General features: G+C 39.8%; 2 protein-coding genes across 4 annotated transcripts in view; one reads left to right on the top strand and one right to left on the bottom strand.

The window, feature by feature from the left end:
* The first annotated feature begins 595 nt into the window (after nucleotides 1–595).
* Nucleotides 596–12,126, top strand: LOC148145824 (regenerating islet-derived protein 4-like). Of its 2 annotated transcripts, none has more exons than XM_087999765.1 (6): nucleotides 596–662; nucleotides 892–965; nucleotides 4,148–4,245; nucleotides 7,641–7,772; nucleotides 10,581–10,695; nucleotides 11,921–12,126. In XM_087999765.1, exons 2-6 carry the CDS (start codon nucleotides 905–907, stop codon nucleotides 11,986–11,988), a joined length of 474 nt encoding a protein of 157 aa, XP_087855891.1. In that variant the 5' UTR covers nucleotides 596–662; nucleotides 892–904; the 3' UTR covers nucleotides 11,989–12,126. The 2 variants fall into 2 exon arrangements, with proteins under 2 accessions (XP_087855891.1, XP_087855890.1); XM_087999764.1 differs by having other exon boundaries at nucleotides 614–662; nucleotides 892–989.
* A 4,327-nt stretch (nucleotides 12,127–16,453) lies between these two features.
* The window catches only part of LOC122561801 (peroxisomal succinyl-coenzyme A thioesterase-like), a 58,129-nt gene continuing 51,101 nt past the window's right edge, over nucleotides 16,454–23,481 (bottom strand). For both annotated transcript variants that reach the window (XM_043713972.2, XM_087999435.1), the window contains exons 10-12: nucleotides 23,254–23,334; nucleotides 23,012–23,153; nucleotides 16,454–21,515 (exon numbers count right to left, since the gene is read on the bottom strand). In XM_043713972.2, the coding sequence (XP_043569907.2) occupies nucleotides 21,382–21,515; nucleotides 23,012–23,153; nucleotides 23,254–23,334 (357 nt within the window). In that variant the 3' untranslated portion in view covers nucleotides 16,454–21,381. The remainder of the gene's footprint in view (nucleotides 21,516–23,011; nucleotides 23,154–23,253; nucleotides 23,335–23,481) is intronic.

The following is a 23,481-nucleotide window of genomic DNA, read 5'->3' as shown; positions in this document are numbered from 1 at the left end:
CTGAGATTAAAAATGCTACATAAGTACAAGTTGTTGTTGTTGTAAAATCTCCTTCACTGACCCTCCCTTCACTGGCTCATATTGGAATGAGCAGCATCTATGTTTTAACATACAAACACTTTAAATATGACCATGAATGCCAATGAACTGTTGGTCAAAAAGTATTGAGGAAAGAAGACAGGAACAGTGCTGTGTCAATACAGGAGATTTGTAGGAGATAGTTCTAATGTTTCCAAATGAATGCACCCCACCCATTGTCACTGAATCCAGAAGAAACACTTCTAAAGTTTTGAAGGGCTTATCTTCAATTGACATGAAAAAGGTCATGAGGTACCACATATCTTTAACAAAGTGCTTGTGTGGATTTTATTGCTATTATGCTTATATAAATTATTACAGTGCTTTTCTTCAACTTTCTATCTGGCTTAAATGGCATGCATGTAGAAATTCCCCTGAAAGCCAACTGTCCTTTTATTGTCAGCTATCTTAATTTCAGTGATCCTCCTATTTGTTTCTTCTTATTTCTGGTTCCTCCTATTTACCTCAGTCCTTTGCAGAACAATATATAAGAACTAGGATGAGATTGCTCTCATATGCATCCACAAGACGGAAAGACAGAGTGAGCTTACTTCAACAAAGAGCCATTAGCTGTCAAGAAACAGGTGAGAATAGCAAGTGTCTGGTATACTTTTCAATTTATTCACTCTGCTTTATTGTTCGTAATTCATTCCAGAATGATTCAATATCATTTTCAGAGTTGCCCTTAACCTTCTGTAAAAAGCTAATAGCTGTAATTTTAACAGAATAAAAAATCTGGTCAGTACATCCAAAACTGAATGCTCAACTTGTAATATTTTTCAAATATTTAATGTGTTTAATGTTGATGGACAGGTACAGCAACAAAATGAAGTTTGCCATCAGTGCCATTTTGCTGTTGAGTTGTATGGTCCTGGGTACAAGAGCAGGTGAGTCTGCCATTACATTCACAGGTGAGAGCATTAGAGAATTTCAAGGTTATTTCTCAACTGTGTTGTTTATTTCAAAATTCCCTCCAGTTTTGAGAAGGATGAATCCTTGAGATTTTGACAGAAAAGTTCCTTGAGGTTTGGAAACTAGAACATAGAAATCAGATCATGGCACTTGAAAAGTACATGCACAGGAATGGGCCCTTCCGCCCACCATGTCTGTGCCAACCATGATTCAATTCAAAACTAATTCCATCTGCCTGCACATGGGTCTGTATCCCTCTATTCCCTGTCTGCCTTTTAAACATTGCAATCATACCCACTTCTCCCATCTCCAGTGGCACTGCACTCCATGCACCTGCCATCCTCTGTGTAAAAGATTTGCCTTGCAATCTCTTTCCCCTCTCACCTTAGACCTAAGACTCCAATTATCCACCATATCCATCCCTCTCAATTTTATATACTTGTAACAGGTCCCTCAGCTTCTGATGCTCTAGTGAAAACAATCTCTGCTTGTCCAACTTCTTCTTTTAGCTAATATACGCCAATCCGGGCAACATCCTGGTAAACTTATTTTGTACCCTCTACAAGGCCTCCACATCCTTCCTATTGTGTGGTAACCAGAACTGCACACAATACTCCAAATGTGGCTTAGCTGAAGTTTCTTACCGTCTGAACTTGACTGGTTGATTTTTATACTCAATGCCTAAAACAATGAAGGCAAGCATGCTGAAGGCCTTCTTTATCACCTTACCCACTTGTCTCGCCACTTTCACAGAGCTCAGAACTTGTACTCCAAGATCCTTCTGTACATCAATGCTCCTGGAGGTCTCACATGAATTATATACCTTCCTCTTGCATTTGACCTCCCAAAATGCATCACCTCATGCTTCTCTTGGTTAAACTCTGGTATTTCTCCACCCAACTTTCCAATTGTTCTATATCCTGCTCTATCTTTTGATAACCTTCCCCACTATCTGGAACTCCAATTTTTGAGTCATCTGCAAATTTACTAATCAGATTTTCATCAAAATTATGTATATAAATTACAGAGATCCCAGCATTGATCCTTGCGGAACACTACAAGTCACAGACCTCCAGTAAGAAAAACACCCCTCCAAGGCTTCTATGACCAAGCTAATCTTGTATCCAACTTACCAACTCACTGTGGATTCTGTGTTTTGGCCTTCTGGACCAGCCTACCATGAGGCACCTTGTCAAATGCTTTAGTAAAGCCCATCTAAGACAACATCCATTACCCTACTCAATCATCTTCGTCAAAAACCTCAATCAAACTGAGATAAGGCCTCCCCTGCACAAAGCTTTGCTGACTATCCCTAATAAGCACATTGTTTTCCAAATATGTCTATAAGAAGCTTCTCCATTAATTTCCCTGATATGAGGCTCACAGGCCTGTAATTTCCTAGATTATCATTGTTGCCCTCTTAAACAAAGGAACAACACTGGCTATTCTCCAGTCTACTCACATATGGCTAAAAAGGATGCAAATATTTCTTACAAGGCCCCAACAATCTCCCTGTGTCTCCCTTAGTATCCTGGGATAGATTCCATCAGGCCCTGGGAATTTATCTACCATGTTTTTAAAGATGCCCAACACCTCTCCCTTAAAATTGACATGCCCATATCCTTCACTTTGGTGAATATCAATACAAAGTACTCATTAAGGACCTCACCCACTTCCTCTTGTTCCCCACTTGAATGATCTTCTTTGTCCTTGAGTGGGGCTACCCTTTTGCTCCTTAATGTGCGTATAAAATGCCATAGAATTCTCCTTAATCCAGTTCTGAAACCAAACCCCAGGAAAGATACTTTGGCTTTCAAGGTACTGCAGCACAAACACAGCTGAATGATATTGACTAGGTGGAAGTGAGGACTGCAGATGCTGGAGATTAGAGTCCAGAATGTGGTGTTGGAAAAGCACAGCAGGGCAGGCAGCGTCTGAGGAGCAGGAAAATCAACGTTTCAGTAAGAGATAAACATATGAGGTTAGTTTGTATTAAGTTTTCAATTTTTTGAATTTAGCAGAGTGATGGCGATTTGACTGAGGAGTTTACAGTTCTAAAATGATTGTATAAGGCTGATGTGTAGAAGATATTGTGAGTGAGCATAGGGCAAAGGAGGATGTTAAAACCAAGGCTATGTCATTCAGTCAGAAATTTAAAAAAATTATTTTGTACAAAGTGCAGTAGAAATCTGGATTTTTTTTCTGCCAAAGGTTGTAGATGCTGGGAGAACTGGAACTTTCAAAACTCACATTGCTAGATGTTTGATGGGTAAAGGAGAATATAGAGCACAGGTGCAGGTCAACCCTGATCTTGTTCTGATAAGAGCAAACTGGCTCTTGGAAAAATGCATGTTACTTCCCATTTCCATTTACTTCTCAAGCACCACCTGGGAGATGCTGAGGAGGGGAGAATATAGTGAAATTGGATTACCTTGGAATAAGGAGTTAGTGATAGCTCTAATTGTTAGGCTAAAACTCTGAAGAGGTCATTTGAATCAGAGTGCATTTAAGTTCATGTAGAAGCTATCAGCATTGCCAGTCGAGGGGTTAAAGTTACAGTTAGCTTAAGCCAATCAGGTGCTAAGTTTTTTTTAAGCTCCTTCTGTGTGTGCTATAAAAGGAGTTAGCGTGTGGTTGTTAATCCAGACATAGGAGGACCTAGACATCTCACACATTGCAGCATGCAAGTGAGAACTGGGTGGATCCTGGGTAGGCTAGTGTCTATCATTTTAGAATTCCTACAGTGTGGAAACAAGCCCTTCCACCCACACCGACCCTCCAAAACCCACCCACATTTATTCCCCTACCCCTGACTAATGCACTAACCTACACGTCCCTGAACATTATGGACGATTTAGCATGGCCAATTCACCTAACCAGCACATCTTTGGATTGTGGGAGGAAGCTGGAGCACTCGGAGGAAATTCACAAGCATCATTATTACCATAGTTCAAATGTGACCAAATCATGTAAATATTGGTCATCAGAGTGCTACTATTAGGTAAGTCATGAGGTCACGATGCCAATCTGTCTGTTTCTCTTTATGACAGCAGCAGTTCTCATCACAGTATCCACAATGTTTTGGTCGGCATTCATCCAATAGCTTTTATCACTGTAATGACTAATTCTTCCATTTTTTGTTGCCATGATGTTGAAGCTGGTAAAGCCAGGTCCATGTGTCCTGAGGGATGGTTCTTTTACCCATCTTCTTGCTATGGATACTTCACTGAGCGACTGACTTGGGGCGAAGCCGAGGTACTGTATATGTATATACTTCACTCAATGGGAGAACCACAGAAGGCAGATAATTGGGGATAACTATTGAAATCAATTATCATATCATACAAAGGTGCAATGCTGCTGAGAATTTTTGGAAGGACATTAGAGATCACGAATAAGGAAGTGGGTCAATCAGTGATCTTCAACTTTATCATACTTAAGAAAAAATTATATAGCATTTAAATTGCTCCTTCATTGACCTCCTGACATGCTCAAAACACTTTGGAACAGATATTCACTTTCAAGTTTAATCATTGGTGTAATGTAATGGTCCGAAATCTTCTAGGTCATCCAGAGAAGGCAGATCCCTCTGACATTACAGCACTTCCTCAGCCCTGCCCTGAAATGCTATTCAAGATAATGTGCTCAAGACTCTGGAGTGGGACTTGAGCTCATGAGCTTCTGGCTGAGACTTGTGATTTTCGCCAGTATATCTTTTCTTTATGTCATACTATGACTCATTATTGAGTGATACACTATGGACAGCCGTTATTAGTGAATAAAAATTGCAAAAATAATGACAAATTGCACATATACAGCACCTTTAACAACATAAAATGTCTAGAGGCACCTAACAGGAATGTTATAAAATTAGACAATGAAGCCACACATGTCATTTACCTTTAAGGATGAATATCTTAATCTGTAGTCAATTCTTGTATGTAGGTTTGCTCAGAGCTGGAAGGTTTGTTTTTTTTTAGACATTTACCATACTAGGTAACATAATCAGCAAGCCTCCAGATGAAGCACTGGTGGCATGACCCACTTTCTATTTGTGTTTAGGTTCCCTTGGGTCTGTGATGTCATTTCCTGTTATTTTTCTCAGGGAGTGGTTAATAGGATCCAAGTCAATGTGTTTGTTGGAATAGAGTTTCGTTGGAATGCCATGTTTAAAGGAATTCTCGAGCATGTCTCTGTTTGGCCTGTCCTAGGATGGATGTGTTGTCCCAGTCGAAGTGGTGTCCTTCCTCATCTGTATGTAAGGATAGTAATGAGAGTGGGTCATGGTCTTTTTGTGGCCAGTTGCATGTGGCTAGGGTATGATGTATTAGTTTCATAAGTTATTGGGCAGTTTAGGGAGGCGATCACTTAGTGAAATTATTGTTGGATTATAGTCCAGAGATCCAGGTGATGTTTATGGTTTTAGTGAAGATCTATAACTCAGTTTGTGGTTGAGATTGTTGGTTGGTTTGCCGAGCTGGATGATTTTCTTGCAAACATTTTGTCTCCTTCCTGGGTGACATCTTCAGTGCTGATAGCCTCTAGATGAGGTGCTGTCATGATCTGTCCTGAATTTAATGGTTCTATCTGTTATGACGGGCGGTCTACATCCAGTTTTGTATGGTAGTGGTCTGTAGATGGGAGGTCTATTTCAACGTGTTTGTTTATGGAACCAATAGATAAATACCAGGCCTCCAGGAATTCCTGAGCTTGTCTTTGTTTAGCCTGTCCCCCAAGTATCATAACGTTGTCTCAATTGAATTGGTGTCTTTGAAAGTTGCATCACAGACAGGGTGGTGAAGAAAGCACTTAGCATATTTGCCTTCATTGCTCAGACTTTTGAGTATAGGAGTTGGGATGTCATGGTGAGGTTATACAGGATATTGGTGAGGTCTTTCAGGAGTACTGTGTGCAGTTCTGGTCACCTTGTTACAGGAAGGATATTATTAAATTGGAGAGGGTTCAGAAAAGATTAACCAGGATGCTGCCAAGTCATGGGTGTGGGACTGTTGAAAGAAGGACAGCAAATGAGAATATCAGGTCAACATAAAATGTCACTGATGTGTCATGTAGCATCATACCCTTCACAAACCTGTGTGAAGAGGCTCAACAGAGTGATTCAGAAATGAACCCCTCAAAAGTAAATTGCAGACTATATGATGGCACCATTTGTGTACCGAGAGGTCAGATTACTCTGCCAGTCCAAATCAATATCAAGCATGAACGTCTGGAGTTCCAGATCATAGTCAGCACACTCATCTCAAGTAGAGCAAGTCTAAAGCATTAACTGAAAACCTGCAACATGCCAAAAGAGGCTGCAGCACACTAAACCATTGATTATGGAATAGATTCGAGCAGGGTAGAATGATGTGTTTGTGGAACCAGGATGCCTGCCTGGTGTCTGTCAGCTCAGCGTAGAGAGTTTAAGACCAATTCAGCATCTGCTGAGGCAAGTTCCAGCTGCCCTTAGAGTCATCCTGAGAGACAAGAGCTGGGAAAGAGATGAGTAATTAAGAGTGATAACTTCTTCAGAAAGGATTAGCAATGAGGTAGCAGTGAAACAACCTGAAAAAGTGACAGTATGCAGTAAACCAATACATCCAAATGAAACACCAAAAAGATTTCACTACCCCAACCCACACGTCAAAAGAATTTTTCCACAGCTTACAAAGCTAAGAATCCTCACTAGCCTAGCTGTGAAGGAAGATTACTCGTGAGCGAACCTAATTGAAAGCAACAGTTTTCTAACAATATTTAGATGTTCCTTAGGCGATACTGATGGTTGCATATGCTGTTTGGCATTTTCTTCAACTCCAGAGAAGTATCAAGACAGGCAATGTGATATGGTTAGTGATCTTCCTAAAGTGATGGTTATGCAATCTGTTGGTTCATGAATGCTGCAACACAATGAGAGAAGACCTTGCCAACGATGATCATGATCTAGTGTGGCTGGGAGAAAGTGAGGACTGCAGATGCTGGAGATCAGAGCTGAAAAATGTGGTGCTGGAAAAGCGCAGCGGGTCAGGCAGCATCCAAGGAGCAGGAGAATCGAAGTTTTGGGCATAAGCCCTTCTTCAGGAATCTAGTGTGGCTGTCACACATTGGCTCACCAAGTGAAACTGAAGCTGAACAAGAAACCTATTGCAATTAAAGATCCCAAAGTCATGTACATAGGTCGTGTTCTAACAACAAAACACTTTTGCTCTAAAAAGGTGAGAATTGTAGCAGTTTTAATAAAGTCACACTATTATCAAGTGTATTTATTAGTAGTAGTATTATTGAAAGCTTCCTGTTTCTCTGGAGAGGTTGTAAGCATTGAAATAGTGTCAGAAATGTTCACACCCCTATTGCTTTCATATTGGTTTGTGAGAAGCCCCAGAAATACAGGGGCAACATGAAAAGTAATAATATTCTGGTTAATAGTTTCAGTTCACCCTTGTTCTTTACCTGGTCAGGAAAACATGTTCAATGGAGGTGTCAGACAGTGGTATGTTGAAAACAGGTTTCACAGTGTACCTGAGATACAAAACCAAATATTTCCAGGTGAAATCTTGAGTATGAATTCAGTTATGATATCACCAGAAAATAATGTGGAAACCTTGCCTTGAGAGAGTAGGATGTGATTCTTAATTTTTCTCCTTCTCTTTCAGGTTGAGTGTGCATCATATGGAGGTCATCTTGTCTCAATCCATAACAATAGAGAAAGTGATATAATTTCAAATCAGCTCAGTGCTTTCTCCACCAAAGTCAACGTTTGGACCGGAGGAAATGATCCTAAAGAGGTAGAAACATTCAGTGTGTATTCTATCAAAGAAGTGCTCAAACAGCTAATAACTATCCAAGTCACTACAACAGGATGTAACATGATTTTCCTCAGTGTAAACAGGGTGCTCATTGCCTGAAAATGGTTGCCTGATCCATTCATGATGGAGCTCTGAGTGATGCCATCTTCAAAAGGATTGACTGCTGGGTAATCAGGTTCCTAGAAGTGGTTCCCAAAGGACACCCTGCAGGCTGTCCATATCAAAAAGTCATGTTAACACATGAAGAGTTGTTGGCACTGCACCTAACTTTCCTCCATATGTTCCTTATTATCTTAAAAGTGCAACTGGTTTGAGCATTTAATTTGTAAGAGCACTGGGTGATAATGCTGCCTCACAGGACCTGGATTTGATTTTGGACTTTGTGTGCGGAGTTTGCATGATTTCCCCGTGTCTGCATGGGTTTCCCCAGCTGCTCTGGTTTCCTCCCACAGTCTAAAGATGTGCAGGTTAGGTAGATTGACCATGCTAAATTGCCTGCAGTGTCCAGGGATGTGCAGGGGAGGTGGACTAGCCATGGGAAATGCAGTTACAATAAATAGGGTAAAGGGATAGCTCTGAGTGTGGTGCTCTTTGGTGGGTTGGTGTGGGCTGAATGGCCTGCTTCCTCACTGTGGGGATTCTGTGATGTATGTGGGGGTATTGTAATATTTATGACAAAGAATCAGCAAACTACACTTTCAAGACCCATTAATGGATTTAATCAATCAGATAACTTCTCACCAGGTAACACAACATTAATTATGGACTGGTAATTCAGATTGGGCCGAAATCGATTGGCTTCACCACTAACTCTCTGGAGATTATAGACCGAATACATGTATCCTTGAGGGGTCTCTTAGAGCAGCCAGGTGCTTTTGTCGACCAATACCGCTTCATTATTGTTCTGGTGATATGAGAAAGATTGAATCAACTCCCCACTTTTTAACCTCCTTGGCAACAACAGACACACACACACGTCCAAAGGTAAAATGGGATAATGTCCAGCATGAAAGGAACATAAAAGAATATACAACTTAGAGTCTTTTGATTTTCCTTGTAATATAAGGTTTTAACTTGAGACCATTGTTGGTTAGATGATTTGTTTTGGACCAAGAACAGTGTGAATATTGCAGTTATATGATCTTGGTTCCCTGATGCTTCTTTCCAATCAGTGCTTTACTAGACTCTTTACTTCCGAAATCAAGAGTGAGACTCCTCAGCCTGTCTTCAGTTCTACATTCTTAGTTTCATCTCAACTCTCTGCCAAAGCGAGAGCTCCTCGGAATAGCAGCTTGTATGAATATTTTATCTGCTGGTTTGTTTTTCAGGCTGTGATTGCAACTGATATTTCATTTCCAACATGCAAAGATTCTAATATTAGTATAAATGAAGTAGGCGATGAGGGCCTTCTCATGCGTCCAAGGGGTAGGGACTGTCTGTCTAGTATAATTACGCTTGGGGAGTGGAGGATGAGCCACTGGACTGTGATGGCTCCTCTGATGATGAGGACATAAAATGCAGTCAGCAGATAATGGTAGTATACAGCAAGTCCCATGGTAGTGGCTATTGATATGTGTTCACAGGAAACCTATCCCTTTGATAGCTAAGACTCCCTATGCTGCCACTGGGCTAGAACTGGGCAGCACGGTGGCTCAGTGGCTCGCACTGCTACCTCACAGCATCAGAGACTTGGGTTCATATGTTAAGGTGAACAAACCATATTATTCCCAGTGTTAAATAAAGGTTGCCTGTTGAGCAACTGAGTGTATTTTCTTGTTTGTTTTGGGATGCTGCTACATGAGCTCCTTCTGCAGTTCAAACTAATATGGGGGTAACCTGATGGCCTGGTGTCCATGACATCTCAAGTAGACCCTCCATTATCTTCAATCACCTAATCCTCAAACTTCTCATCACACACTTATACTTGTGTGTTTACCAAGGATTGTCTGTCACCTAGCAACAAGCCCACATGTCTCAGCCATTATGCCAACTCAGCATTCAACTTAGAGAACAATAGGATCTCGCTGACACCATCACGTAATCCATTATGTGATCTGCTGCATGATTCCGCATGAGGTTTGCTGTTCTGTCAGTGGAAGAATCAGAGCACTATCCACGGCATGGATGGGCCCACTTAGCCACTGAGAATGTTTCTGTAATTTTATACTATCAACAGAACAATTGAAACTTATATTTTTGTTAGGAATTTAACAGGAAGAAATTCCAAAAAACACTTCTGATATAGAAAATTTGGAAATAGTAAAACAGATATCAGTAAACATGAACATGAAATGTCACAAAAATGCAACTACTTCACTAACTTATTTTAGAATTTTTCTCCTCTCTCATCTATGTGTGACTCCAGTCCCATAACAATGTGGTTGAATTTTAAATGCCTTCTAAGGTGGCCCAGCAAATCACTCATTGCATCAAAATATTGACAAACTCCACATACAGGACTGAAGTAGTCCAAAACAAGCCCCACCACTATTCTCTCAGGATAATTATAGTTGGTCAACAAATATCTGTGATGCCCATATTCCAAGACTTAATTTTAAAAAGCACTCTGAAGCACATTAACTAAGTACTGCCCATTTGAAACTATATAAGATGCAATGCACGCAAACGAGAAATGGTCACTACGATGGGACACTAAAAATATATGGTACTTCACATGGCTTACATCTGAATGCTTTACATGGCTTGAAATGAGTTAGATTTCAACTTTACTCTGATTCAAATAATGCTTCACCTCAAATGAATAAATAAATTTGATTCCAATTTTAGAATCAGCGTTGGAAATGGACTGATGGTTCCATATTTAACTACAAAAAATGGAACAATGGAGAACCAAATAACGTAGGCTCACTGGAGCACTGCATTGAGCTTCTTCAGGAACATGGTATGTCAATTTTTAAATGTCAGTTATTATTATGATTAAAATAGCTTTATCCACTCCTCTTTAGGATACATCATTCACTTCTCAAAAGGTCAAGGATCATTTGGTTTAAAGTCTTCATGTTCCATAATAATGTTGAGCAATGTACAGACTCAAAAAGATTGCTGATTATTCAATCTCAACTCTTCACTCCTAGCCCAACCGAAGACATCTTCCTGATATCCAATTGGGAATTAGCTGACATTATTTTAATGAGGCTCATAAGTCTCAAAATTAGGAAAATCAAACTGGTTCTGTTACTCACTTAGCTATGATAGCATTCTTTCTTCCACTTCAATTTCATGTCTACTGTCTTTTATCCATTAATGTTGTACTCGTATTTCTCAACGAAGTAACCATTTCTCTTTGATCAATTCAGCTGATTTTGCACCCATAGTTACTAGCAAAGTCTTTTCCATTTTCTTGCACGCCTTTCTATGAAGAATATTTGAAAAGTTTGGCTTTAGTAGTGATGACTTCCAAATTAAATTTTATGTCTTCCCTTATGTATTCTGCTAAGAGGAAATCATTTGTTAAACTACTCACTATTGATCCTGTCAAATGCTTGGTCTGTAACTTTCGGGCAACTACCTGTAACACTAACTTTCGGGCAACATAATCCTAGTCTCTTGTTGTAGCTGAATGGGGGGGTGGGGCAGAGAACTATATAATTACAGAAAACTTGCATTTATGGGGGGAAAAGTGTGGGGAACATTTTTCACACAGAGGGTGGTAGGTGATTGGAATGCACTGCGAGTGGAGATGGTAGGAGCAGGCACCTTAGCAACGTTTAAAGCATCAGCTGATAAGACACATGAACGGGAGGCGAACAGAGGGATAGAAACCACACATGGGCAATAAATAGTGGATCTAAATAAAGATTAAGAATTGTATTGTGTATTGTATTTTACAGAGCACCCTTCATAACCTCAGAATGATAAATTGCTAAAGTTTTCTGTCAAGACTGTAGGAATGAAGACCATGGAAGGTCCTAAGTAGATCAATCAACCTTTAGCAATAAACCTTTTACAGTTGTATTAGTCATGAATGCATGTGCTGATTCATCCCACAGTGTTGAGAATCAAACTATCTAACCATGATACTATTTGTATAGCTGAACATTGCTACAACTTTCAATGTTCTCCACTTATTTTCAGTGAAAAAAAATCTTAAAACATTTATCTTACAGATTTCAAGAAATGGAATGATATTCGGTGTGACACGAAAAACCATTACATTTGCAAGTACAAGCTATGACTTGAAGCCAGAATGAGCTTTAACTCCCTCAGTACTAATGATCACATTCATACACAGCAACTTTGAACAGTAGAGAAGTATAGAGTAAATAACAATAATTTGACTTCATGTAAAATCACTCAATAAAATAGAACATTCAAAAAATGTTGTACAGAATTCTCTGATATGATACATTCCACATATTTTTACTCATCCAGATGCTTTGTTTCTTACGCATCTGTTTTAGAAGTTCATTCTGGGGATATCGAGGTCGTTGAGAATTTTGCCTATCTCTCATTGCCCTTAGTAATGAGTCTTCTTGTTCAGTCCGTCTAAGGAAGGTACTCCCTGACAAAACTGACAAGGATTTCTAGAATTTTGACTCAGTGAGAAATAAGAAATTGAAATATGGCTGTCACCTGGTGCTCCCAAGTATCTGCAACTTGCCTCTTCTGGGCTGCGGAAGTGATGGATTTGGGAAGAAGTTCATCAGTGGTTGGGGGAATGAGTGTTTAGGTATGATGCTGAAGTCTCAGTCAAGCAGATTGTTTCCACCTTGCATAATGTTGAGCATGAGCAAATCACACCCAAAAATGAAACAATTTTGAACTGATAACTACTCAGAGTAATCCTAAAAGAATGAGTGAATTCTTACACTTCAACCAATTTTTCTCACCAATGACTTCAAAGTTAACATTTCAAGTTCAGGCCTTTGTTGAGGAAGAGACCGAGAGCTCCTAGATCATTCTGTGCAAAATGGAGGTATAGAGAAATTGGGCATCTATGGTGAAGAGGAAGCAGTTAGGGCCAGGGAACTAGAAATTGTCAATATGGTGGAGGGCATCAGAGGTATTGCAGATATAAGTGGGCAGAGCCTGGACAATTGGATAAAGGATGGAGTCAGGGTAGGAGGAAATATGCTTGGTGGGACAGGAGCAAGCCAATGATCCTTCCGGGCAACCTGGTTTGTGGATTTTGGGAAGGAGGTAGAAGTGGGTTGTCCGGGATTGAGAGACTATAACGTTGGTCAAAGTCTGAAGTCACATAACACCAGGTTATAGTCCAACAGGTTTACTTGAAATCATAAGCTTTCGGAACGCTGCTCCTCTGTCAGGAATACACAACAGTCCAAAACTGACATCTCCACATCATGGCTATTAGATTGGAAGCTGTGGGGATGGGGTGGGGGGGAAGATCTCCAGACATAATGAGTTCAGTGACAGTCTATGTACAGCATGACACACACCTTCTCGTAACCAGTCATTTTAACACTGTCTTCTGTTCACATGCATACTTGTCTATCCTCGGCATGCTGCAGTGCTCCAGTGAATCACAGCACAAACTGGTGAAACATCTCATCTTCAAACTCGGCACTTTACAACTTCCAGACTTAATATCGAGTTCAACACCTTCAGATTGTGAACCAATTCCCATTCCCATTCCTTCCCTTTGTTTTAGTTTGGTTGTGTTCTCTGTTACCATGTCCTCTCATCCCTTGTCATGTCTGTTTTTTCCTGTCTGGCAGTTAGAATGGCAGAACAGTGGTGTGTCTAACATTCTGATTACTTAATCTGCACTATCAACACCTTTTCTCCCCCATGAACCCAACTCCCTCCACTACCGCCGCATAAATGCTGTGACCCTTCCCACTTCACATCAGGTCTGATGCAGACTAGACTCGAGACTGTTGGGGAGATTTCACTGGGGTGTTTAATGTAGGGCTAGGGAGGGTGACACTAGTTCTGCAACAGACACTTCTAGCCCTGAAATGGTTAACAGCCAAGCGAGCTGCTGCTGGCGACTGCATGACTACCTAGCTGGAGCTTGTAAGGGATATGCATAATGTTAATTAAATCTTGGAGCCTGTAAATACCAGCCAGTATCAATTGCCCCATCGAAACTCGTGATTAATAAAGAAACCGATCGGAATCTTTAACTGTTAGACAAGTGCGAATTGCTCTATCGGAACCTGTAACTGTTAAGTGTGAATGGCTCTATTTAAGTCTAAAAAGTTGACAAGTGTAATTGTCAATTTAGTTAAACTGAAACTATTGAAAATGGCTAGCCTGTCAGACGCATAGTAATTCCTTGAAACAATGAACTATTGAATACGGGATCGGAACCGCTCCCGGGGATGGCTGAGCCATTGTCAAGCACAGCAGGAGCTGGACAGGCACTTCGATGCGGCCAATAGGAGGACGGATCCCCAGCGCGCGCAGATGAATGGACCAATGGGGAAAGCGAACTGACCGGGGACTCCAGGCAGCGCGAAGTATAATTGTGTCAAGTTTGAACGAGAAGACAGAACGCCTTCTCCAACGAATGCATGCTTGTAGATTCGTTGTACCAGTTAAGATTCTGTGAATAAACTGCTGTCTGCGTCTAACCATAGTTGCCAGTGAGTCTCTCTTTCCGAAATAACACGCAAAGACGGGACCCCGCGGGTCCGTCTTAACAAGACTCAAAACGTTAGCTTGCTCTCTCCATGCATGCTGCCTGACTCACTGTGGTCTCCAGCATTTTTGTTTATGGTACAGATTCCAGCATCTGCAGTAATTTGCTCATACAATGAGTATTAAATTGTTGCATTCAGTTCAGGGAATATTCACTTCGTTGAAATTACAACACCTTTGGGAATTTCTTATAGGCAGCAGCTCAATCAAGCAGCACTGCCCACACACCCCTATTTGGTTAGTTCAAGCAAACCATCTAGCTGCAGGATAATGCGGAACCTAGGACAGAAATTTTCCCTCCTAGTATGGTGCTGATAACATCCCTAAAAACACTTCGATCTTCCCTCCAGGCTGTACATGACAACTCCAGAATCTCACCATTGAGTGGTGACTATCTTACTTCTGTATGTAACGACCGGTATGTGGGTGAGATTCCCCTATTACAGTTCCAGATGGAATACTCCAAACTGTCAAGCTCCTGGGTGAGAAGGGTGAACTGGCCCCATTTCTTATTTACCCACTCACTCGATTAGCCCCAGAAGGCTAGTTTAACAAATACCTTTTCCCTTGTAGATGCCTTTCTTCCAGGCCAAATGAATTTATACTTGCAACAGGAGCCAATTCAACCAAGTTTTTCTGAATTAATAGTGAGTTTATTAGCAAGGATTGATAATGCAACACATATGCATAGAAACATTAGAAATGACTGATGAGTCCAAACACAAGACGGAAGTTAAAAATGTGTATTGATTAGTCTGAATTCTGTGAAGTGTAGATGATGGGACGTTGCTGCCAGTATATTGGTTGATGTCAGTAGTATTGATGTTGGCAACTAAACATTTGATTTCAAGATGCCACACAGGAGACTGCTGAGTAAGATAGGGGTCCATGGTGTCAGAGGCAAGGTGCTAGCATGGATAGAAGATTGGCTGTCTGGCAGAAAGCAGAGAGTAGGGATAAAAGGTTCTTTCTCAAGATGGCAGCGGGTGACAAATGGTGTCCGCGAGGCTCTGAGTTGGGACCACAACTTTTCACTTTATACATTAACGATCTAGATGAAGGAACGGAAGGCATTCTGGCTACGTTTGCAGATGATACAAAGACAGGTAGAGGGGCAGATCACATTGAGGAGGCAGGGAGGCTGCCGAAGGATTTGGACAGAGTTTGGAAAGTGGACAAAGAAGTGGCAGATGGAGTACAACATGGGAAAGTACAACATGAACATTTTGAAAATAAAGGAAGAATAGAGGCATGGACTATTTTCTATATTGCGAAAAAATTCAAAAGTCTGAAGTGCAAAGAGACTTGGAGTTCTAGTCCAGGATTCTCTCCAGGTTGAGTCAGTATTTAGGAAGGTAAATGCAATAATGACATTTATCTTGAGAGGACTTAAATATTAAAGCAAGGATGTACTTCTGAGGCTCTATAACTCTCTGGTCAGACCACATTTGGAGTAACGTGCGCAGTTTTGGGTCCCATATCTTAGGTAGGATGTACTGGGCCTGTGTTCCAAGGTGGTTCACAAGAATGGTCCCAGGAATGAAAAGCTTACCATAAGAAAACATTTGAGGACTCTGGTGTATACTCAAATGAGTTCAGAAGTATGAGGGGGATCGAATTGAATCTTACAGAATACCGAATGGCCTGGACATAGAAGATGTTGGGAAAATGTTTTCATTGGCAGCAGTGACTAGGACCCGAGGGCATAGCCTTACAGTAAAGGGAAGACCTTTTAGAACAGAGATAAGGAGGAACTTCTTGGAGAAACCTAGTGGTGAATCTATTGCCAAGAAGGCTGTGGATGCCACGTCATTGAGTATATTTAACACTGAGATATTGGTTCTTGAGTATCAAGGGGATCAAGGGTTATGGAAAGAAAGCGGGAGAATGCGGTTGAGAATCTTATCAGCCATGATTGAATGGCCGAATTTCTACTTTCATGGTCTTATCTTTTTGCATCGCTAAGACTCCTTTTAATCATAAAAATTGGCAAAACTGCGAATCATCAAAATAAATAATCAAATTGTTCCATGTTGTAGTAATCATTTTACTGCACTGAAATTCAAAATTTCATTTTGATGTTAATACAGAATGCGAAAAACACCTTCATTCAAATTGTAATACAATTAAAATATCTATTTCTGGCATTTATAATTGCACAATCCAACATTCCCCATGTGTAATCATATCACATTCATACTAATGGGTGACTTGCGAGAAAATAAATTATGAAATTATATTTATCTTGCAGAAAAAACAGCACACAAAATATTGAATTTTTATCTGAAAGATATTCACAACTGAAGCAGCACAGGTTGATTTCATAATTACTTTCAAACAGGATCATGGTTAACTTACTGCCATCAAAATATTTCGAAATGCAATTTATGCAATCAATTTATTCAGCAACAGATTTAAATAACTGAACCAAATTTGGGAACTGAGTCGTCATGGGTCACGATACTTAAGAATGAGAGGCAAAAAGGAAAAGAAAGTAGTATAGTGCTCTCATTATGTGATGAAATCAGTACATTAAAGAGAGATTTTGGATCATAGCTTGCCTTTACTGGTTAGTGCATTGAGTATAGGAATTGGGGGGTCATGTTGCGGCTGTACAGACAATTGGTTAGGCCACTATTGGAATACTGCCTGCAATTCTGGTCTCCCTCCTATCAGAAGGATGTTGTGAAACTTGAAAGGGTTCAGAAAAGATTTACAAGGATGTTGCCAGGGTTGAAAGGTTTGAGCTTACAGGGAGACACTAAGTAGGCCAAGGCTATTTTTCCTGGAGCAGAGGTTGACCTTAGAGATTATAAAATCATGAGGAGCATGGATATGATAAATAGACAAGGTCTTTAGCCTGGGGTGGAGGAGTCCAAAACTAGAATGCACAGGTTTAAGGAGAAAGGGAAAAGATTTAAAAGGGACCTAATGGCAACTTTTTTTATACAGAGGGTGGTGTGTGTATGGAATGGAATGAGTTGCCAGAAGTGGTGGAGGCTAGTACAATTACAACATTTAAAAGGGATCTGGATGGGTTTACAAATAGGTTGGGTTTGGGTTAAATGCTGGAAAATAGGACAAGATTTATTTAAGATATCTGGTTGGCATGAATGAATTGGACCAAAGGGTCTGTTTCCCTGCTGTATATTTTTCTGACGCTAAAGGATCAAGATGTAGAATCTGTTTGGGTGAAATTGAGTGACTGCAAAGGACAGCAAAAAAATTGGTGGGAATTGTTTTATAGGTCACCAAACAATAATCATGTTTGGGCATAGTATGAATTAAGAAATTAGGGATGTATGTAATGTAGATAACACATAATGGGAGGCTTCAACTTATTTATGGATTGAATAAATATTCTGCAATGTGGTGGGGGATAAATTCCTGGAGTATGTTTGAGATGGATTTCTGGAACAGTATGTTCAATAATCAACTACGGAATCAGGCTAGTTTAGCCTGAGTAATAAGTAATCAGAACTTGAGAAGGCACTAACTATAATATGAATTTCATCTCAAGTTTGAATGTGATATGGTTCATTTTGAAACTAGGGTCTTAAATCTGAATGAGAGAACTTGATGGTATGGGGTAAGTCAGCAATGGCAGAGTTAAAAACACACAAAGATTTGACAATAGACTGGCCATCAGTAGTATTTAAGGAAAAAAAATAAAACCAGCAAGAAACAAAGGAAGCTATAAAAGTCCCTTTAGTTACATGGAAAGGAGTACACCTGCAGGCCAAATGTAAGTCCATTACAGTTGGAGGCAGAATTTACAATGGAGAACAGAGAAACAGAGGAGAAGCTATGGTTACTTAGGATGTGTTCACAGAGGAAGATACCTAAAATCTCCTACAGTTACAAGACAACGTAGTCGGAAAATAAAAAGCAGAAAGGCATAACATTTCCTAAATGCTGAGGGCACTGGAAGTCTGGCGTTCAAATGGGTGTCCTTGATCACGAGTTGCTAAATACTAGCACGCAGATGCACCAAGATAAGGAAGGCAAATGGCATGGATTTGAGTACAGAAAGGGACCTTGCTGCAGTTCTGTAGAACATTGGGGAGACCACACCAGGCACACTATGCAGAGCTCTAGTCAATTGATGCTCACCGCTAATCCCTGAGACTAATCCCTGGGATGGTGGGGCTGCATTGAGGACAGACTAAGAAAACTGGGCCTGTATTCTCTACAGTTTGAAGACCGAGAGATGGCCTATTTGAAACTTACAATATCTTTAGACAGCCTGACTAGCTGGATGTAGATCGGGTGTAACCCCTGGCTGGCGAGGATGTCATCTCAAAATAAATGGTAAGCCATTTAAGACTGAGATGAGGAAGAATTACTTCACTCAGATGGTGGTGAACATTTGGAATTTTCTACTTCAGAGCGATGTGGAACTCAATCACTGAGCATGTTCAAAGCATGAATTGCTAGACTGCTGATGACATCAGGGAATATGAAGATAGTTTGTGGAAAGTGGCATTGAGTTAGATGATTAACCATTCTCTATTTGAATAGCAGAATAATCTCACAGGGCTGAATGCACTACTCATGTTTCTATGAACCAGACAGTATGGAAGTTAATTTGGCAGTTATGTATCTAACTTTGTGTTGTAATGCATGCACAGGATCATATTACAGGGCTCCAGCAACAGATAATGGTAGTGAACGGTGATAGGTTAGTTAAATCACTGGTAGATGAGCTAATACTAAAGGCAATGGTGTTGTACTGTGATGGTGATAGTGTAATGTAGTGAACCAGTGAGGCAGAAGATGATTAGATTAGGAAGACAAAGGAAGCCAGTATGATTGGGTATGCTAATGCTATCAGATAAGCACGGGAACCTAAGACTATATAAACTGCAGAGAAACAAATGTCTTGTGGGCAGATAGGGAAGACATTTTCTGGCTGTCACAGCTTTGATTTTGCAAGATTAAAGTGTAATTTTGTGAAGGATTTCCTGCATCTCCTGATAATTTTTTTTTTTTTTTTTACAGAATATTGAATGATTCTTCCACAACAACAGCTATCTTCATGAGAAAGAGGGAAAAAGGTATATTTGTGAAAAGATTATGCTTATACTATTTGAATTTGTGGGGACTTTTCTAATTTGTTTCTTGTCATTAATAAGTTGTACATCATTGATGCCTGTTTAATGCATCACAAAAATATAGTTCACTATGGATGCAGAACTGATGACATATATCATTCTAGTTAAAACACCAGCATTTGAACCCCTAACATAAAATTAGAGATCAAAACAATAAGGAAAGTCTAAGTACATATCTTAATCAGAAGTTTATCTTAAAGATGCCAGGGTAAGTTGAGAAGCAAATCTTTTATACAGGACCTTTGTCTGAATAGGCACAGTCAGCAAAAGCACACCAATTATGCTGAACTGTTTTAAAATATTGGGAAGGGCCCTGCTATTGTGACTATTTTTGGGCACCTCACATTAAGGAGAATGTCAAGGCCTAAGAGAACGTACAGAATACCAATAGGGTAGAAAGGCTTCAGTTATAAGGAAAAAGCAGAGCAAACAGGATTGTTCTCCTTCTAGCTGAGAAAGTTTAAGAGGACATGTGAAACAGGTGGCTAAAATCATGAAAGTCTTGATCATGTAAATAAAATAATCTATTTCCAAAGATAGATGGGTTAGCAACCAAAAGATAGAGATTTAAGCTAACTGCCAAAAAGATCAAAATGATTTGGATGAGAATACAGGAGGCGTGGTTAGTAAGTCAGCAGATAACACCAAGATTGGTGGTATAGTGGACAGTGAAGAAGGTTATCTAAAATTACAAAGAGATCTTGATCAAGGGGCTGAAGAGTGGCAGATGGAATTTAATTTGGATAAATGTGAGGCATTATATTTTGGTAAAACAAACAAAGACAAGACTTATACAATTAAAGATAGGGCCTTGGATGGTGTTGTAGAGATTCAGGTCCATAATTCTTTGAAGGTTGTATCACATATCGATAGGGTGGTTAAGACAGCGTTTGGCACACTTGCCTTCATTGCTCAGCCCTTTCAGTATATAAATTGGAATGTAACGTTGAGATTGCAGAGGATTCTTCAGGAGTAGTGTGTCCTGTTCTGGTCTCCCTGTTCCAGGAAGGATATTATTAAGCTGGAGAGAGTTCAGAGGAGGTTTACCAGGATGTTGTCAGGACTGGAGGGCTTAAGTTATAAAGGAGGCTGAGTAGGCTGTGCCGTTTTCAGCGAAGCGTACGAGGTTGGGGGATGTCCTTTGTAAAATCATTCGTACAGACCAGTTGTAGGTGTTTTTAAGATGGGGGATTTCAAGACTAGAGGACATATTTTTAAGGCAAAAGGAGAAAGATTTTAAAAAGACATGAGGGGCAATTTTATTTTTTATAACACAGACAATATGTGGACTGAACATGGAAAGGAAGTGGTGGATGCAGGTACAGTTATAACATTTAAAAGTCATCTGGGTAAGTACATGAATAAGAAATGTTTGGAGAGATAGGGGCCAAATGCAGGCAGGTGGGATTAGTTTGTTTCTGTGTTGTGTGACTTTATAACAGTGATAACATTTTTTTTTAAAACATGATTGTTTGTAGTGATTTGGTATCTTGTCTTTCTAAAACACTGTCGAAATTGGATTTCACAATTGCTTTCAAACAGAAATGCTGCATCTGGGCTAAAAGAAGATTAGTGGGATTACTTAAATAATTCTTTCAAAGAATCTACACAGTCACAATGGGTTGAAACGCAGCCTTCTTCTGTGCTGTATGGAATCTAGGATTCTCAAAGACAAAATGACAGGTTTCACTCAGGAAACATAATATAAATCAAAAGAACAATCACCCAATAGACAAGAAGTTTCAGGATTATTTCTTCTGATCAAGAGAAGACATGATTGATAAAGTCTCTTGGTATTGATGTACAATAAAAAAAAAAAGAGAAAAAAAAAAGATATTATCTCTTCCTCACAGTTTGGATTGAGTGACAGCAACTGGGTGGTGAGACACAAGGTGCTCTTCTAGAAATACAAGGATCTTTTTCCAGGAATCCTCTTGAGCATCCGAGTGAGGTTTAGCTTCTCCTCCCCACAAAACAGTCACTAAAAGTGTAAAATAAGGAATATTAGTTAGTAGATTCTGGGAGGTTAGATCTGTAGTATGATTGGGAGGTGAATAACTAAATAAATTCTCACAACTACCACTTATGTTATTTTTCTTAGATTCTTATTGTAGAAAGACCTGCAATTTGGATTCTAGATGGGATTATTGCAAAACAGAAAGTAAATGTTTTTAGAATTTCCATATTACCTTTCAGTACAGAGACAGATATATTTCCAGATTTGTTTCAGAAAGCTATTTTGCTTTGAGGCACTGAATAACAATGGCTTCTATAGCAAGCAGGACAAATGGATCCTCTCCGAAGTCTTTAGTTAATTAACAGTCCTGCACTTCCAATTTGCTTCTACAGCAAGCAAGCCTAAAACATGTGGTAGTTTGGATGTATGCACGCAATTATATTTTCAGATAAAGTAAATTCAGAGGAAGTAACTTTTGTACACATTGGAGACCTTCAGAAAATTGTTCTAAGTTCATCTTCAATTGGGAGGGCACAGATCATTGCTGAAAACGTGTTGCTAGAAAAGCGCAGCAGGTCAGGCAGCATCCAAGGAGCAGGAGAATCGACGTTTCGGACATGAGCGCTTCTTCAGGAATTCGGGCTCATGCCCGAAACGTCGATTCTCCTGCTCCTTGGATGCTGCCGGACCTGCTGCGCTTTTCCAACAACACATTTTCAGCTCTGATCTCCAGCAACTGCAGTCCTCACTTTCTTCTAGGGCACAGATCATTCCACACCCTGGAATATAAGGAACTGGAATATGAAAATGTTTGAAAATTCTGGGAATAAGGATGGTTACATGTGATTTCTGGGAGTTGTGTTCAATAGTAATTGCTAATAAGTCACAGTTAGATGTGTGTTGTGGTTCACAAAGTTTTTCCAAAGTCAACTGACATTTTGGAAAAGATGCAAGCAAAAACTTTGAAGGCAGACAAGGGGTAGTTTTAAGGCCTGTTATTGCTGGACAGAGTTTATTGAACTAGACAGAGCTGATAGAGTCTTATTTGTTCTGGATTACATTAATAAAAAGAAACAAATTGATCATTTTGCTGATTAAATTTAAAAATTTACACTTTTGGTACGGCTCGTGGACTTGATTTACCCCTTGGTTGAACTGTAACAATGTTAATTGTGCATACAAAGTAAATTTATATTTAATTGCAGAAGGGAATAGAAAGCTCAATTATTTTGCCAAAACGAAACTGGATGGATTCGAGGGAAATAAAGTTTTAGGGTTTCACAGATAAGATAGGATAACGAAACTAAATGAATTGCTTAAACAGAGAATTAGCATGGACTTGAGAACCAAATGGCCTCCTGTATCATAGCAGTACCATTTCATAATGTGCAGAATATCATCTTAGGATGTAACAAATGGGGATAACACCATCTAAAATTATTTGAGTTATTGAACTGTTTGGAATATAAAGTGGTGCATCAGTGGCCAGAGTGTTACTTCTATTTTTGGTGCAGGCTTACCCGCTTTGTCTGAAGAAGGCACCTTAAACTTGGATTTTCTGAAGTGGGGGCTATATGGAGGCTCAATCAGATGTCCAGTCTGAGGGTATGCCAGTGTTGTGAGCAAGTGTTCCTTTCCTGCAGCTTTCAACACCTTCTGGATCTGAATCGGAAAATGTACATTTGTAATACTCTGTATTCACAATGAAATCATAACACAAACCAATTAATTAACTGTGAAACATAGAAGAATACCCATCTACCTCCACAGCTGATTCAGGTGCAGGCCAGTTCTGATCATCTTCTCCAAAAATAAGCATCATGGGGCATCTGATTTTATCAACCTGTTTATGAGTGAAGAGTTAACAGTATGTTCATGAGAATGAATTGCTGGAATAAGATCTTAGAGGTGTAAAAAAAATACACAATTCTTTCACGTAACTGAGAAGTATGACGACTGCCAGGTAATACCTTGGAAGCTACTTATCTCA

Source organism: Chiloscyllium plagiosum, unplaced genomic scaffold, assembly GCF_037043375.1.
Source record: "Chiloscyllium plagiosum isolate Xiang-an unplaced genomic scaffold, Cpla_swu_hap1 HiC_scaffold_23, whole genome shotgun sequence".
Lineage (NCBI taxonomy): Eukaryota > Metazoa > Chordata > Chondrichthyes > Orectolobiformes > Hemiscylliidae > Chiloscyllium > Chiloscyllium plagiosum.
The sequence above is the reverse complement of the archived record's forward strand: the minus strand, read 5'-3'. Positions and strand labels throughout refer to the sequence as shown.

Coding starts and splice junctions, on each gene's coding strand:
- LOC148145824 (XM_087999764.1), top strand. CDS start 905: ATGAAGTTTGCCATCAGTGCCATTTTGCTGTTGAGTTGTATGGTCCTG. Junction 990..4,147: donor GTCTGCCATTACATTCACAG/GTGAGAGCATTA, acceptor ATGATGTTGAAG/CTGGTAAAGCCAGGTCCATG. Junction 4,246..7,640: donor TGACTTGGGGCGAAGCCGAG/GTACTGTATATG, acceptor CTTCTCTTTCAG/GTTGAGTGTGCATCATATGG.